This window comes from Osmerus mordax, chromosome 21 (genome assembly GCF_038355195.1).
Source record: "Osmerus mordax isolate fOsmMor3 chromosome 21, fOsmMor3.pri, whole genome shotgun sequence".
Lineage (NCBI taxonomy): Eukaryota > Metazoa > Chordata > Actinopteri > Osmeriformes > Osmeridae > Osmerus > Osmerus mordax.
The window spans coordinates 4495871-4510409 of NC_090070.1; the positions used below are offsets into that span (position 1 = coordinate 4495871).

Sequence of the window (14539 nt, forward strand, 5' to 3'; positions counted from 1 at the left end):
GCGGATTCAGGGATTACTGAATCGTTCCAAACAATAGGTCTAAAGCATGTTTTGAAAATAATGTTTCCTCAAATTAGGCCAAACACATGTGCTCATAAAAGTCTAACTTGGTCATACATATATAGAATTAGAAGAAATTAGAAGCCTTGTACATTATTAAATACATTTATTTAATATTAAGCTGTATAGGTTATTTGGGAATACTTTCAGTTTGGTTTGCTAGGGTTAGGGTCCTAACGCAATCCTAAATATTGCTTGGCCTGGTGTTAAGGGTTTGATTTCCTCAGTTACTTACAAAGTCCTGTACACCAACAGATAACTTAAACATAAATACATACTCTCAATTCTTAATTTGTGAAGCATAGATGTGGGAACCCCGTCAAGCAAACGTTCATTTGTCACAGCAATTTATGAACCATGAAGGGAACATTTAATATTGACCAGAGAACAGAGGGGTCACTGTCATTTGGAATATCCAGAGAACAGTGAACTGACACAGTAAGTTTGATGTTTTAACCTACCGTACAAATACTTTATCCGTTGTATTCCAATTTCAGCTGGGGATTCTTTTTTTTTTCATTCGCCTTTCAACAACAAAAAATTATTCTCACAAAGTGGTATTTGCCTTCTGTAATGGGCTAATGGGGACACCACAGCTCACCAGAGTTTGTCCAGTGGAATGATCCCACATCCAGCATCCCACCAATAAATAAACAGCATTAAGTCTTATCAATAAACACATTACTCTATCCATGGAGCACATGGCCATTATATATTTCACATGACATGTTTTAGATACCTTTAGCGCCCTCTGGTTGACCTTTGCAGATGTCAGTTCCCAGGCTGGGAAAAAACACATAACACCCTGCTTAGAGAGAATCGGGGTGTTTTCACAGCCCTTTCTGTGCGGAGAATACATAATGGCTGCCGTTTGAACTGGTGCTGACTCAGCTCTCGTGTTTTCCCGCCCTGGCCTGGGGGTTCGGGATGGCCTGCACCGTGTGTGCTATACATGACATGGGCAAGTGTGAGTTTTAGTCAAAGTGAGAAATGTCGCAAAGACATGCCCACCAAATAGACTCTTTCACACACACACAAAAAACACAGACACAAACAAGGCTCCATCAGTGAGGCATTAGACAGCATTAAGAGTTGAACTGAAAGTATACTCACAGGACAGCACAACTACACCTGAGGGATCCTTTGAAAAGGGCAGCACTGGAAATTGGCCATACGTCAACAACAACAAATTGTAAGCTTCATGGAACAATCCATGAATAGAGTTAGACGTTCAAATTGTCCAAGGGGGAGGAGTGCAGTATCGCTTATGAGAATATATATTTATGATGTTGATATTTTAATTCCATTGGTATGTTTTTCGGTGAAAATCATTGTTTGAGTATAAAAATGGGGGGAAATTACGTGGCTCCACTTTCTTGGGTTAGCTACACTTAATGACCTGAAGGCAGGGTGAGTCTTTGATCGGAGTTCATTAAGCAATATGTCCAACCTCGGTGGGGAACTGTTTAGAAAAACCCCGAGTGTAGCTAAAACAAGAAAGTGGAACCACGTAATTTCACCCCAATATTTATTTCAAAATTTGGGGTCCCTTTTCTCAGCTAATTTATCCAGGGCTCTCAAGTCTTTCTTGATGCTTTCTCACACTGTCTATGGAATGCCGTTTGATTCCAAATGAAATAAATAAATAGATAGGTAAATAAATAGATAAATACATAAATAAATAGATATGGCTATGAAATAAACCCTGAAATTAAGAAAGAGATGGCAATAAATATATAAATATAGTATCATATATTAATATATTAATATTAATTAATTATATTAATTATATAGCTGAATCCATTTATCTACATCAATAAATACATTTACTTATTTCAAATGACTTTTTTGTAAATACAACATTTATTTATTTAATGGGACTTTTATTTCCTAACACCACATATATTTCCGAACACCACATTCATTTCTGTGCTGTATTTATTTCCAATCCTACATGCAAGCGATCGACATCAAAGCAGCTGCAAAAGAGCTAAGGCAGATCGGGACACCTAGATTCGAGAGATGATGGAAGACATAAGTAGTGTTAGAGATGGCATGCTGGTCTTAGCAGATCAAATTGATCAGCATGGCTTGTCAGGGGATATCATTTTGGCACACATTGAAGATTTTATAGAGGTACTTGGGCGGATAAACTGCTCTATGTCTCATAGACATTGATAACAAAGTCTTAAATAAATAAATAAAATAATTGTCGTCTTTACAAAAACGTCATTTTGAAATAAGTAAATGTATTTATTTATTGATGTAGGTAAATGGATTCAGCTAAATTATATGATGCTATATTTCTATATTTATTGCCATCTTTTTTTAATTTCAGGGTTTATTTCATAGCCATATTTATTTATGTATTTATCTACCTATCTCTTCATTTATTTAATTTGTAATCAAACGGCATTCCATATCTCTCACGCAACAATTTGCATTTCTCACGCTGAGAAGTTATTTCTCACGCTGAGAAGTTATTTCTCACGCTGAGAAGTAAGGGATAACTTTTCCCGCTATAATTAATGGAGGAGGCGCAGTCATTCGGAGGTAAGTTTTCTAAGGTTTTAGTACCCAAACGTTCACAGATATGTAGTATTACGCCAAACTTTTGATAAAACTTGAGAGCCCTGTTCATACATAATGTATCTTGCTCTAGCGTCAAAATCATTGTTTTAAAGGGGTTTTGTATAATGTCAGATTAGTCTAATGCCCTACCCATGAGTAACACCGTGCTTAAAACAAGATAATCCTAGTGAACACAGTAGTATGATGGACCAGGGGTTCAGTGTTTCAACACATTTCCTACAGGTAAACTATTTCCACGGTCCACTTACTACTGTGTTTGCATAAAAACTAATCTTGAAAGTTCCATGTATAAGACCTTCTGAAACCTTCTTGGAATATAATAGGGCTATTTGATACAAATAAAAATGAAATAAATCCCCCCCAAAAATCCCCAATAAAACATATACCGGGAAACCAAAAGCATACTATTTTAACCTCCTGGAGTTGAAGTAATAAATGACCTAATTACAAAACGAGGGTGGAGATATGCTAGGATGGCTCAAGTAGGTCAGACGAGTGTATTTTGGCAACCGTCATCCATGCTACACACTATCAGCAGTATACAGCAGATGATGGGTTGTCAAAATACAATTATCCAAAGTGACATGGGGTTGCCGTTTTAAAATATCAGAGAAATGTACACATGTGAATCCAATCTTCTTTCAGATGCAGGGTCTTTGAGGAGGCACTCACTTGGGATGTGTGACTCTTCCGCTGCGAAGGGATCTCAACAGCAACAACGGAATGTAAACACCAATGACAAGTCATGTCACAAACATTGTCTGGCTCGTGGCCCACATGTAAATCAACCTGTAGGAGTTTCACCTCCCATGACCCTGGCTGTTGCTAACGATAGGCTTACTTTGGAATCTCTGTTGGAAGGGGTTAGTTCCAGGGAGATAAGGCATAATGTAAATAATTACAAACTATAAATAAATATGTCATAAAGGTTTTTGCCAGCATTTCTAATTTTAGGAATTGTAATGTGAAGCATCTGTGATGATGGTGAATAGATATAAGTGGTAAAAAAATATGGGTCAACTAAGTTCATGGTGTCACAGAAATCAAAAAATGTTGAGCCCCCTGGTCAAGGCAGTGTAGAAATATGGGAATGGAGGGTAAAAGTCTGTCTAGAAACAGAGAAACATAGCATTGTTTTTGTGGATATTTGTCTTCAATATGTATAAAACCTGAATCAAGACTAGTTGAGTTAAGTCACAAGAATACAGATAATTAAAATAATAGCAAATAAAATATTATGTCAAATGTCATTCATTGAAGGCATTTTTTGAGTATATTTCAATTGTGCAGTACTGTACAATAATGTTGCTTGGTAGATTTGAACAAATGCTTCACATCAACTTCCAAATCAATCGGAACAACAAATAACACAATGTAAAGTTGTCCATCACAGAACTTGGCCTTGGTAGGAACCAGGAACCTCTAGATCTACTCTGGATCTCAAGTATCAGCAGGAAGCTCTGTGTCTGACAGCAGCCACATGGGTATGGGTTTTCTTTTAGAGTCAAGGAAGTGTGGAAAATTGTAATAGCAAGTAATAGCAAATTGTGCTATTTGGCTGCTACTTAGTTTTTTCAGTACAGGCATTTCAATATCCTTGAATACCCTTGCATTCTTAGTTTGGTCAGATAATAGTAACTCTATGATAACCATGCAGGATATACCTGTCCCAAGATGTTTTGTAGTAACTTTCTTAGGTGAGAAAGCAAGATCAAGCTAGATCCATCCTCCACATTTTAGAGCATACCAACATGCCTTTCAGGCTGGCTGTTGCCCCAGTGACTGGCCCACTTACGTGATGACAAGATCGTTCACAATGTATGGACAAAAGCATGTGCCATTTAAACAATTCATGGTCACCAACAGACAAAATATCATCGACAGAAAGCTAGACTGATCTTGGAAAGAGACAGAATGAGAACCTGCAAATTATGGTTACCAAGCTAAACCTTACTTACCAAGTTAAACCATACCAGACAGTATGGGACAAAGACTCATGTTGGTTAATAGAGCTAAAGAGTTAAAGAGCATGCATATTCTAACTGACTGACAAAAAGATGTGGGTCTGTTGCTTGGCCCCCTGTGCTTCACTGAACCGAGCCACCATGCTGAGGGAGTTCCGTCTTCCAATGACACAGCTGTGTTTACCCCCACAGACTCCTCAACCAGACCGTCAAGACCAGAGAGGCGTGAGTCGGAGGCCTGGATCATCAAAGTGACGTTGCTCCAAGTGGTGGAGAGCAGCAGATATACGCATGGTTGACATTTATATACCCTATCCTTTAAGCCATAAATGGAGAATTTTTTTCAACCAAAAGCACTGAAGATGTCTGCTCTTCAAAAAATTTGTCTATTCGTTGTGCTATAAACCATCTCCAACAACTGTGTATTACATACTAATACATAGCTGTATATATATTATTTTCTTGCTGTATATATATTAATGTAGATAGATTAGATAGATGGTCTATTGACTGTCAAATGTTTTAATGACTGAACATGCTCACAGTGGACTTTCAGATGTGGTTTGGTCATGTGCCTAGTACAAACATAGGAACACGGACAAGTGGGAACACACAACACACAACCCTCGTAAGAAAATGGCTTGTAACGGAGGTCAGTGTGAGACTTAGCACGCACACTCTTGTTTGATAAGAGTACACTTCTGTTGACATGGTACACTTCTGCTGACAGAGCAAATCTCTGTTGAAAACCTTCTATGTTCTATTCAGTCCTGAACAGTTTCATACTGGCCTGTGGATGAGACTTAAGTGGCACAGCTCACCGTAGACACAAATAGAGATTACGGATGCACTAGGTGAGGCCTTAAATGTTCTGCTCGTTCACAGTGCGTGTTTCAACTGCAAATGAGCTTTTGAATTCTGTTTAAGTGCACCTTAAAAAGTCAAGTTGCTATACATATATATACACAATATACTGTGATCTAAAACACAGGTTTGTCTTTAACAAGCACTGAGTAATCTCTTCTATTGCAGAGTTAGGCACACGCATCTTCATAATGTACCAGTGTTTTCCGAAGTGATATTTCCACCACTTGAAAATACATTTGGCCTGTTTTGGATTTAGCTGACCAAGCTAAAATTAGCAAATGTGGAGGCTGTTTTGTAGATAGTGGCACACCACCACCAGAGGAAAACTATCCAGAAAAAACGCTGGTCGCTCATCACAAGATTCAACTTTGAGAATGCTCTGAAAGTTGCACCACTGGCCACCAGCCATTGACATCATCTTAGGAATGAAAAATGAAATGTAGGTAAGTCACTTTGTCTTTTATCAGTGGAGTAGGGCACAAAAAAGATAGAGGTCTTTATTCGGTTCTTGTCAGGTCAACACAACAAAACAAAAACAACATCAGATCCACTGTAGCGTCCAACGGCGCCGCCTTATGGGGCTTTTTTTGTTCTCTTTTCAGTCTTTCCTCTTGAACACAACCATCAGTTCAACCACTACTCAGAGTAGTCCATGTAAACAAGTTGGGAAAAAACACAAAAAACTATAATCCATTGACATTGTTCAGATGTAGGAACCAAAAAATGATCTTACATCTTTTTTTTTGTTTGCCTTGGCATTCTTGGTTTAACGAAATTCTGTCCTGACTTGCTTCCTATCCCCTTTTATGGTGTCCCCCTCTTTTTTTGATTCTACTTTCCACGTGTTTCTGGCAAACAGCAGGATAGCACGGTGGCCGTTTAGGATGTGTGGCCTCAAAGATGTGAAGAGGTGGAGAAGCAGAGCTTGAGGGTGTATGGATTTGAGCCATCTGAGGGTGATCAAGGTTACATGAAAAGGAAATGGAGCAAAAGAGATGATGAAACCAGTGAGATACAGTGTAAACACCACAGCTTGAACAAATTACATTTCCATGAAACTCAAATGAAAATCCTTTTCCCTCAAGGAATAGCCTACCTATGCACTCAAATGAAATGGAAAAATAGCAATAGAAAAAAGCTATGAGTCAATATTTCAGTCTGGTCTTATCTTTTTTTAATGCTGTATTTGAAGACATTTGTTATTTCACACAGCCTACTTAGCCTATACCCAAATAGGAATAGGCATAAGTAAGGTGTTTGTGCTAATAAAATATATATTTCCCCCCTGAAAATCACAACTTCTACCACCAAGGAGCTTGGTACAAACGTAATATAGAAGGCATTATTATTTGAGAAAACAAACTCGAAACAAAAAACCCTAATTTCCACCCCTCTCAGCAAACAAATACACTGAAAACACACAATAGTTTGTTAGAAAGACTTTTAAAGGCTTTGTCTTTTTGTGCTAAAGAAACACTTTCTCTTTGTAGAAATAGTCGTTTTACAGTAGGGGAATTTTAAAGCAGTGCTGTGTTGAATTTCAATGTTTCTTTCATGGTTACGGCTTTTGTTCACCATCCAAACTTGTTAGGTTAGTCTGATGACATGAATTCTCTACACTTTACACTTTATTTCAACTATCCATCTAATATTATTACTTATCAACACCACAAACAATTTCTTTCTTCAGCAGAGGATTTAAAAATAACTTTATGCAAAGGTAATATAGTGGCATTATTAAAGTGTGAATTTCTGTAGAATGTCCTGCTTTTATACCCTCTTCAGTGACAAAAAGACACAAAAAAACAGACAGAGACAGCAAAATAAGTTAAATTATTAATAAACAATGTGTTTATTCACAGACAATTCTACTTACTTGGTATTCTGATCTGGTGGTGGTTTAGGACTGTTAGAACTTCCACTGCATGCGTCTTGTTGTCAAATTCTAATAATCCTGAGATGGTTTTGGAGCTGGCTGCAAGGAAAGACCAAATCTGTCACACGTTTCTTGAACATAAGGATTTTTTTCACAACAGGACCTCAAAATGTACCAATGACACATTATTACAGGCACAAGCACAATAATACTTTGATTCAATAACATTTGACATAAATAAGATTAAAGTTTGCTCTTACGTTTTGCGTCGAACGCTTTGAATTTGATGAATGCTGGTACATCATGTTCTGTACATAACTGGGGGAGGGGGAGGGATACATACATTGTTTAATCAGTATTGCAGATATATAACAATGGTACTAGATGGCAACATTTATTATAAATGTCAAACAAAAGGGGCAGTGTGGCTTTCTGAATTGGGTTTGTAGAACACGCATACACACCATTCCCCATAATGCCAACTATATTTTTAGTCAACCCTCAACTTATGAAACTGGTTTGGAGAACCACAGAGCCACACCTCAACAGCTCTGGTTCCAAACTCACACACACTCACACAGCCGCCTCACCCTCTGCAGCTGGTCCTGTGTGACGCAGGGTGGGACATTGTAGAAGTGTAGCACGGCAGCAGGGGGCTGGATGATGTTCTTGGACGCCTGGCCGGCACTGCTGAAGCGGTTGTTGCGCGTCATGGCGAAGTCCTTGTAGCTACTGCTGCCATCCTCCAGCTCAAACACCTGGCTGGGGATGACCGCATGCTGCTTGGACACACTGGGGGGAGAGAGGGAGGGATGGAGGGAGAGAAGGAAGGAAGGATGTCAGGGTTGTGACCCTTTGTTGGCCACCAGAGGCCCTCGCTGTGTTTTATTGGTTTTGGTTCTGTTAATCTGTTCTCCTTAGGACATATAGATTTCACCTGTGCCTTGTTTGTTGTTTGTGCTTTTTCAGTGGCACTTGGTTTTTTAGTTCTGTGCTTAGTTTTTCTCACATGCCACAGTGTACATTAGAGTTCCTCGGTTATGCTTTTGCATTCTGCTTTTTGTATATTTTCTACTGCCAATACTTGTCCACACTTGGTTTCCTGACAAAGGAAGGATGGAAGGAAGGAAGGAAGGAGGGATTAAGGAAGGAACGAAGGAAGGAAGGGGGGAGGGATGGGGGGAGAGTGAGAGAGAGCAAAGGAAGGAAGGAAGGAAGGAAGGAAGGAAAGGAAAGAAGGAAGGAAAAAAAGAAAGAAAGAAAGAAAGAAAGAGGGAGAGAAGAAGGACGTAAGGAAGGAAGGGAAAATAACACGGTGGTGGGGATGGATGAATGAGCAGGCTGAGAGTGATAGAAAGGAGATACAAAAAGAGGGAAGGGTGTAGGTATACTTAGGTAGCCTCATTAAACAAATTGTCTCGCGAGGGGAAGATAGAAAGAGAGAAAAAGAGAGACAGAGAGAGTGAAAGAGAGAGGGAGAAAGATGCCCTGTGTAATAGTGAGAGTGTGTGTTCACACTGAGACACTGAGCTAACACCCCTCGGGGCAGGAGATTTAAGAAATGTCCTTCTGGCTTTTTCATTCACACCAAAATAAGACATGGATTACAGCATGGCCCTGAAGATCATGTGTGTATAAAATACTCAAGGACAAAGTTTGGGAGGGGGCATGTGTTATATGTGTGTGTATTCACATGTCTGTGGGATTGTGGGATTGAATGTGTGTACAAGTATTTTAGTGTATTTGCAAGTCTGCGTGTGTGTATGCCTATGCAAGCCTATCACAGCCATAATGAAATGCTGTTTGAAATCCTTGAGGCAGGGTTTTTTCAGTTGTGAACGTACCCCGACTCAACCAAATGCGCGGCTGAAACCAATGAATTATTCTGATGGATGAAGCTTTCTATTTCCAAAGGACAGCGCACTCATCGAGCCTTTGAAAAGCCCAGTCTGGGGAGGCCAGTGGGATTTTACGGTCTTGTTGTCTCATCTGTATTTCTAGCTTCAAAAATCCCTCTCTGTGTAGGGAGGAGTGTGCGTATTTGTGTGTATGTTTGCGTGTGTGTATTTACGTTTGTGTGTGTGTATTTACGTTTGCGTGTGTGTCTATGGAGGCATGTGTATGTATGTTTGCATGTGTGTGTACGTCTGTTTCTTATATACTAGTGTAATAATTGGACCAATACGCTGTTCCTATTGGTCCAGAAGACGTCCTTAAAATTTAATAAATCCGTTTATATACCTCCTGAAAGTTTGCAGAGGTAAATAAACGTTTTTACGGACCTAGCAACAAGCGGTTGCCTTGGAGATGTAGCCATTGACCTTAACAACGTGGCATCTGCTCGGCAACAAAGTAGCCTAAATTGCAAAAAAAATAATAATAATATGGTTTTTGCACAGGTCCGCAAACACCCCGCAATCGCTTCCCGTTTTAAAGAAGTATCTGAAGCAGACAGAAGAGGAATTGATGTTGTTGATATTTTGCCTTGGAGATGTAGTGACGTCACCAGTGCAAGTGCAGCTGATTGCTCTGACAACATGGCGTCTGCTCCAGATTCGACGTGTTTGATTTGTGATCTTCCCACGTATTGTTGTAGTATATAAGAAACCAAATGTTTACTCCTCGACAGGTCAGCAAACGCTTTGTCGTCCTCACAAATCTCGGTTTACAAATGTGTTTGCAGACCTGTCGAGGAGTAAACATTTGCTGTTTGCGTGTGTGTGAAGGCCTGTCTTTGTGAAGGTCTGTGTGTGTGTGTATGGAAGCATGGGGAGCACACGTAAAGTTGCACGGCTCCACTCACCAGACGTTCAGCCTCTTGGTAAACACCTTGATGCTGTTGAGGTGTGTGATGGCTCGGTCCACCGCATACTCATCTCCCATCTCCACCAGCGCCGTGCCGGGCACGCTCTTCATGAACTTAACCTGTGGAGAAGCGTAACCCCCCCAACCAAGGCATCAGTTCAAATCTGTCAAAAAGGAAACACTTCTACTGTGCTTAGGGCCTCGCTCACAGTGGCGTCCCCCGAAATCTTTCATAGGGGTAGGCAGGAGGGCGCCACTGAAAATCTTGGGGTGGCACCAGAGGCGTTGTTAGACATAAAACTCTACTGGGGCACAGGCCCCTATTCATATCCCTTTTTTTTCTTTCAAGCTTGCTGCGCACAATGCACTACTAGGCTACAGAAACTCCCCTTGCTTAACCCACTATACAACAGTTCAGGGACGCAAGTTTGATATCCCTATTTACTGGGGCATGTGCCCCAGTAAATAGGGTCTAACGACGCCCTTGGGTGGCACACCAAAATAAAAAGCCATATCTGAATTTCAGAAATTCTATTATGCTGTTGAGAGTTAAGGAATTGCTTACGGATATACTTTGGTTTCTTATTTTACAATTAATGGTACAAATTATCTGATGTGCATAGACTGATACCGGTACAGTTAATATTTTGAGTAGTAAAATAAAAAATTGAAAATTCCAGACAATATGTGACTTTGGAAAAGGGGGGGGGGGGCAGTGGAGGGTCCAGCGATTGTATCAGGGTGGCCGTGGCCCCCCCCCCCTTGGTGGTGCCACTGCATCCTCAATCAAAGCTTTATAACTATGTCACTTTGGATAAAAGCATCTGCTAAATGAAGAAAATGTAAAATGTAACCCCCATATCTTTATTTAAATAAGGATATAAATAAAGACTTCACATCTCTAGTTTTGTTCTCTGACATGTTCAAACAGCTCCAACAACCGTTCATCCAAAAACAACACAATCAAATTTTGATTTCAATTGGGCGTTTGTAAACAAAGCTTACTGTGATAGATTTTGAAATTCAACGTAATAGTCTCAAAGGTTATTTAATTAATTCCTTGCCACTGACCTTTTCAATGTTCCCATACAAGCAGAAGAGGTTGAAGATGCGCGTGCAGTTCATCTTGGCTGCATGCAGGCCGCTCACCATGGCGACGGAGCTGGAGGCGTGGCTCATGTAAGACGAGGTCTGGGGCAGCGGGTAGGCCACCACTTCGGGCATGTCGTGGGAGCTCCTCTTGTACCTGTTGTTGCTTGGCAAGGGCAGTAGGGGGCAGTGTGATCCTGGGTCAAGACGAGGAGAGCAAGGCAGAGCGTGAGCTAGGGACTTATATACATACATATATATATATATACAGAGAAACACATGAGAAAGAGAGACAGAGTCAGGGAAACAGAGAGAAGAGACAGGGAGAGAGAGAGGGACAGAGAAAGACAGGGACACAGAGAAAGAGAAAGACAGGGAGAGAAAGGCAGGGAGACAGAAAGACAGCAAGGAAAGACTGTAAGACTGAGGGAGACAGCAGAAGAAATAGCGGGGGAGGATTTGACAAAGCAGGGATGTGATGAGAGGGCGGGCGTGAAAAGGTGGAGGAGACTAATAGTGAGAGACACAGAAAGGCAAGTCAAGAGATTGTGGAAAAGAGAAATGGAATGAAAGGGAGGCAAACACAGGTAGGATGCAGATGACAATGCCAACAACTCAAACAAACCCTCAGAAAAAGAGAAACACATTTCCACATGTGTAGGCCAATGTCAAATCACAGGGCTGTTTTCCCTTTCAGTTCTTTTTTTTTGCTATCGCACAACTCTTCACATGCAGGTTTTGCTCATTTTAACAAGACCAGGCGGTGAGCATTACATTGTGCCCTCTCCTCCCCTTGCTACTATCTAATCCACTCGATTTATTCCCCACTGTCTCCCTCCAGACTGTAACCCTCCCACTCTCGCTCCTTCTGTTTTATCCTCTGTCCAACCTCTTCCTCCAGATGCAAGTGTCTCTGGGTGATGGAGTTTAATTACAGCGCTACGCCACCGCCCAGCTGCAAAACGGCATTCATGGCCCGGGGGGTGGGGGTGGGGGGCTGGAGAGGGAGGGAGAGGGATGATGCGTGTGTGTGAGAAAAATTGTGAAAAGGGCAGGCGACAGAAAAGAAAGGCCAGAGAGAAACTGAGACAGAGTGAGAGAACAGGGAATAGGTAGAGAAAAGCGGAGAGATAGAAGCGGACAGAGATGAGAGAAAGACAGAGGGCAAGGTAGAAAGATAGAGAAAAATCTACAACAAAAAAAGAGGAGGTGGTGGGTAGGATGTTAGGGGGCGGGGGGACATAAAAAAGAGGAAAAGATACACTGACCATAGCCGTTGTCATTGTAGGAGGAAGGGTGTTCCCCTAGTATGGCCTGTCGCTGCCTCCCTTTTCCTCGCTCTGCAACACAAAGTACCCAGCACAGCACAATCAGGCAAATGAGAGCTGACTGCTGCTGGTGCCATTGGCACAACTACCTCCATCCATCCATAAACACACGCACACACAACGGCTGCACAATTTTTTTTATTAGCACACACTTGGTGACGTCAGAAAAACTAACACACACACACCCACCTACACACATATGCACACACACAAGAATCATAAAACATACGAGAGACACACAACCCCATTCCAAACAATATTTTCAAGCTATTGATGACACTAATGACATTCAGTTCAAGACTGGGATTTGACTTTGTGCCCCACAAATCACTACAAAAACGCAAATGACTCCCTCAGTTGAGTTGAGTGATTTAGGAGCAAACAGCAAAGGTTTCAAGAAGGCCATGTGAGACTGTTAAAATGTCACGGTTGCAGTTCAATGGCCTGGGGAAGAAACCTTGACCAGACGAGGGGGGTGAGGGGGATTGGAAAAAGGTATATTAATCACTACTTTCAATGTACAGTAATCCGCTTAGGGTGACCGAGAAAAAAGACAATTAACAATGAAAACAAATACATGCTATCCAACTATGATGTAGTCATCCAGAGTGAAGTGATTGCTTTTATGTCAGGCTCCCTAATGTTGCTCTATAGACTATGGTTTCAGAAATGTGGAGGCCACGTTTTGTACACTGTAAAATCTCTTACCACATTGGCATTGCTTATCATCAAATAAACATAATCTAAAATGAAGGAGTTTATCAATATTTTAAAAAGGGGTGGGTGGTGTTGGAGGTGGATTGAAGCACAGTAGGCTATTCATAATGTTCCATTTTGCTGCTTTTCTATCATATTCTAAACTGCAGTAAGATACAAAAGGAAAATTATGCCGTTAGGTCATTCAACATTGGGCTTGAAATAGGGATTTTAGATATGGAACAAGCCTCCTTGTGAATTGTGTGTGTGTGTGTGTATAATGTGTCCATGCGTGCGTCTGTGTGTGTGGCATTAAGCCCGCGAGCACAACGCCTCAAACCGTCGGCGCTACATCATTTCGAAGTCGTCTGACGGAAAGGAACAATGCGGAGAACAAGTGCACCGGTACGCCGACACAAACTGAAGATACACCGTTGAGTTAAAAGAACTCTCCCCCTTTCGCTGGCTACGACAGCGCACGGGGGAGGGAGCTCATGCAGAGCCATGCTAATTGCTACAAAACGAGCAGTTAGGCAGGCTGGAACCGGTGGGCCTTAGTGGGTTGCCATATTTGTACAAAAAAATATATATTGGTGGAGGGAGGAGAGGGGAAGGGATTAAACGCAATGTAACCTTGAAGCTCGAACAGAGCCAGCAGGTTGTGTCTTCATTTTACCTGACAGAGTGGCGGAGGAAGAGAGGAAGGAAGAAAAGGGAGTGCGCGAGAGAAAAGAGGACATGTAAGAGAGATAAAAGATAGAGGGCAAGAGAGAGAATTATGGAGAGAAAGTTGAGAGAGAAAATATAGAACAATAACATGCTTTAACCTGAGCTTTAACAAGCTAACGTCACAACGTCACCCAGGGTTGGGTAGGTTACTTTTTAAATGTAATCCGTTACAGTTACTAGTTACCCATCCACAATTGTAATCAGTAACTTTTGGATTACCCAGACTCAGTAATGTAATCTGATTACTTTCCATTACTTTTAGTAAGTAAGTAAGTAAGACTTTATTTATATAGCACATTTCATACAAGAATTGTAGCTCAAGGTGCTTCACATAAAATCAATAAAAACAATAAGTGATAAACAATTCAAACAAACATAAAAATCCCAATAAGATCTCTGTTCAAGAGAGAAAACAACTTTAAAAGTAGGAAAACCCTTTTGAGATAAAATTACTTAAATGCTTCGGTAAAAAGGTAGGTTTTAAGCTGTCTTTTAAAAATGTCTTAAAAGTGTTTGCTTCCCTAATATTTATG

The 14539-nt window shown here is 40.8% G+C and overlaps 1 protein-coding gene across 1 annotated transcript in view; it reads right to left on the reverse strand.

Moving 5' to 3' along the window:
- Positions 1-5128: 5128 nt before the first annotated feature.
- Positions 5129-14539, reverse strand: part of LOC136965135 (heterogeneous nuclear ribonucleoprotein L-like) — a 59361-nt gene continuing 49950 nt past the window's right edge. The window contains exons 7-13 of the mRNA XM_067259149.1: positions 12522-12593; positions 11236-11450; positions 10163-10284; positions 7950-8151; positions 7620-7677; positions 7360-7458; positions 5129-6433 (exon numbers count right to left, since the gene is read on the reverse strand). Of these exons, the coding sequence (XP_067115250.1) occupies positions 6378-6433; positions 7360-7458; positions 7620-7677; positions 7950-8151; positions 10163-10284; positions 11236-11450; positions 12522-12593 (824 nt within the window). The 3' untranslated portion in view covers positions 5129-6377. The remainder of the gene's footprint in view (positions 6434-7359; positions 7459-7619; positions 7678-7949; positions 8152-10162; positions 10285-11235; positions 11451-12521; positions 12594-14539) is intronic.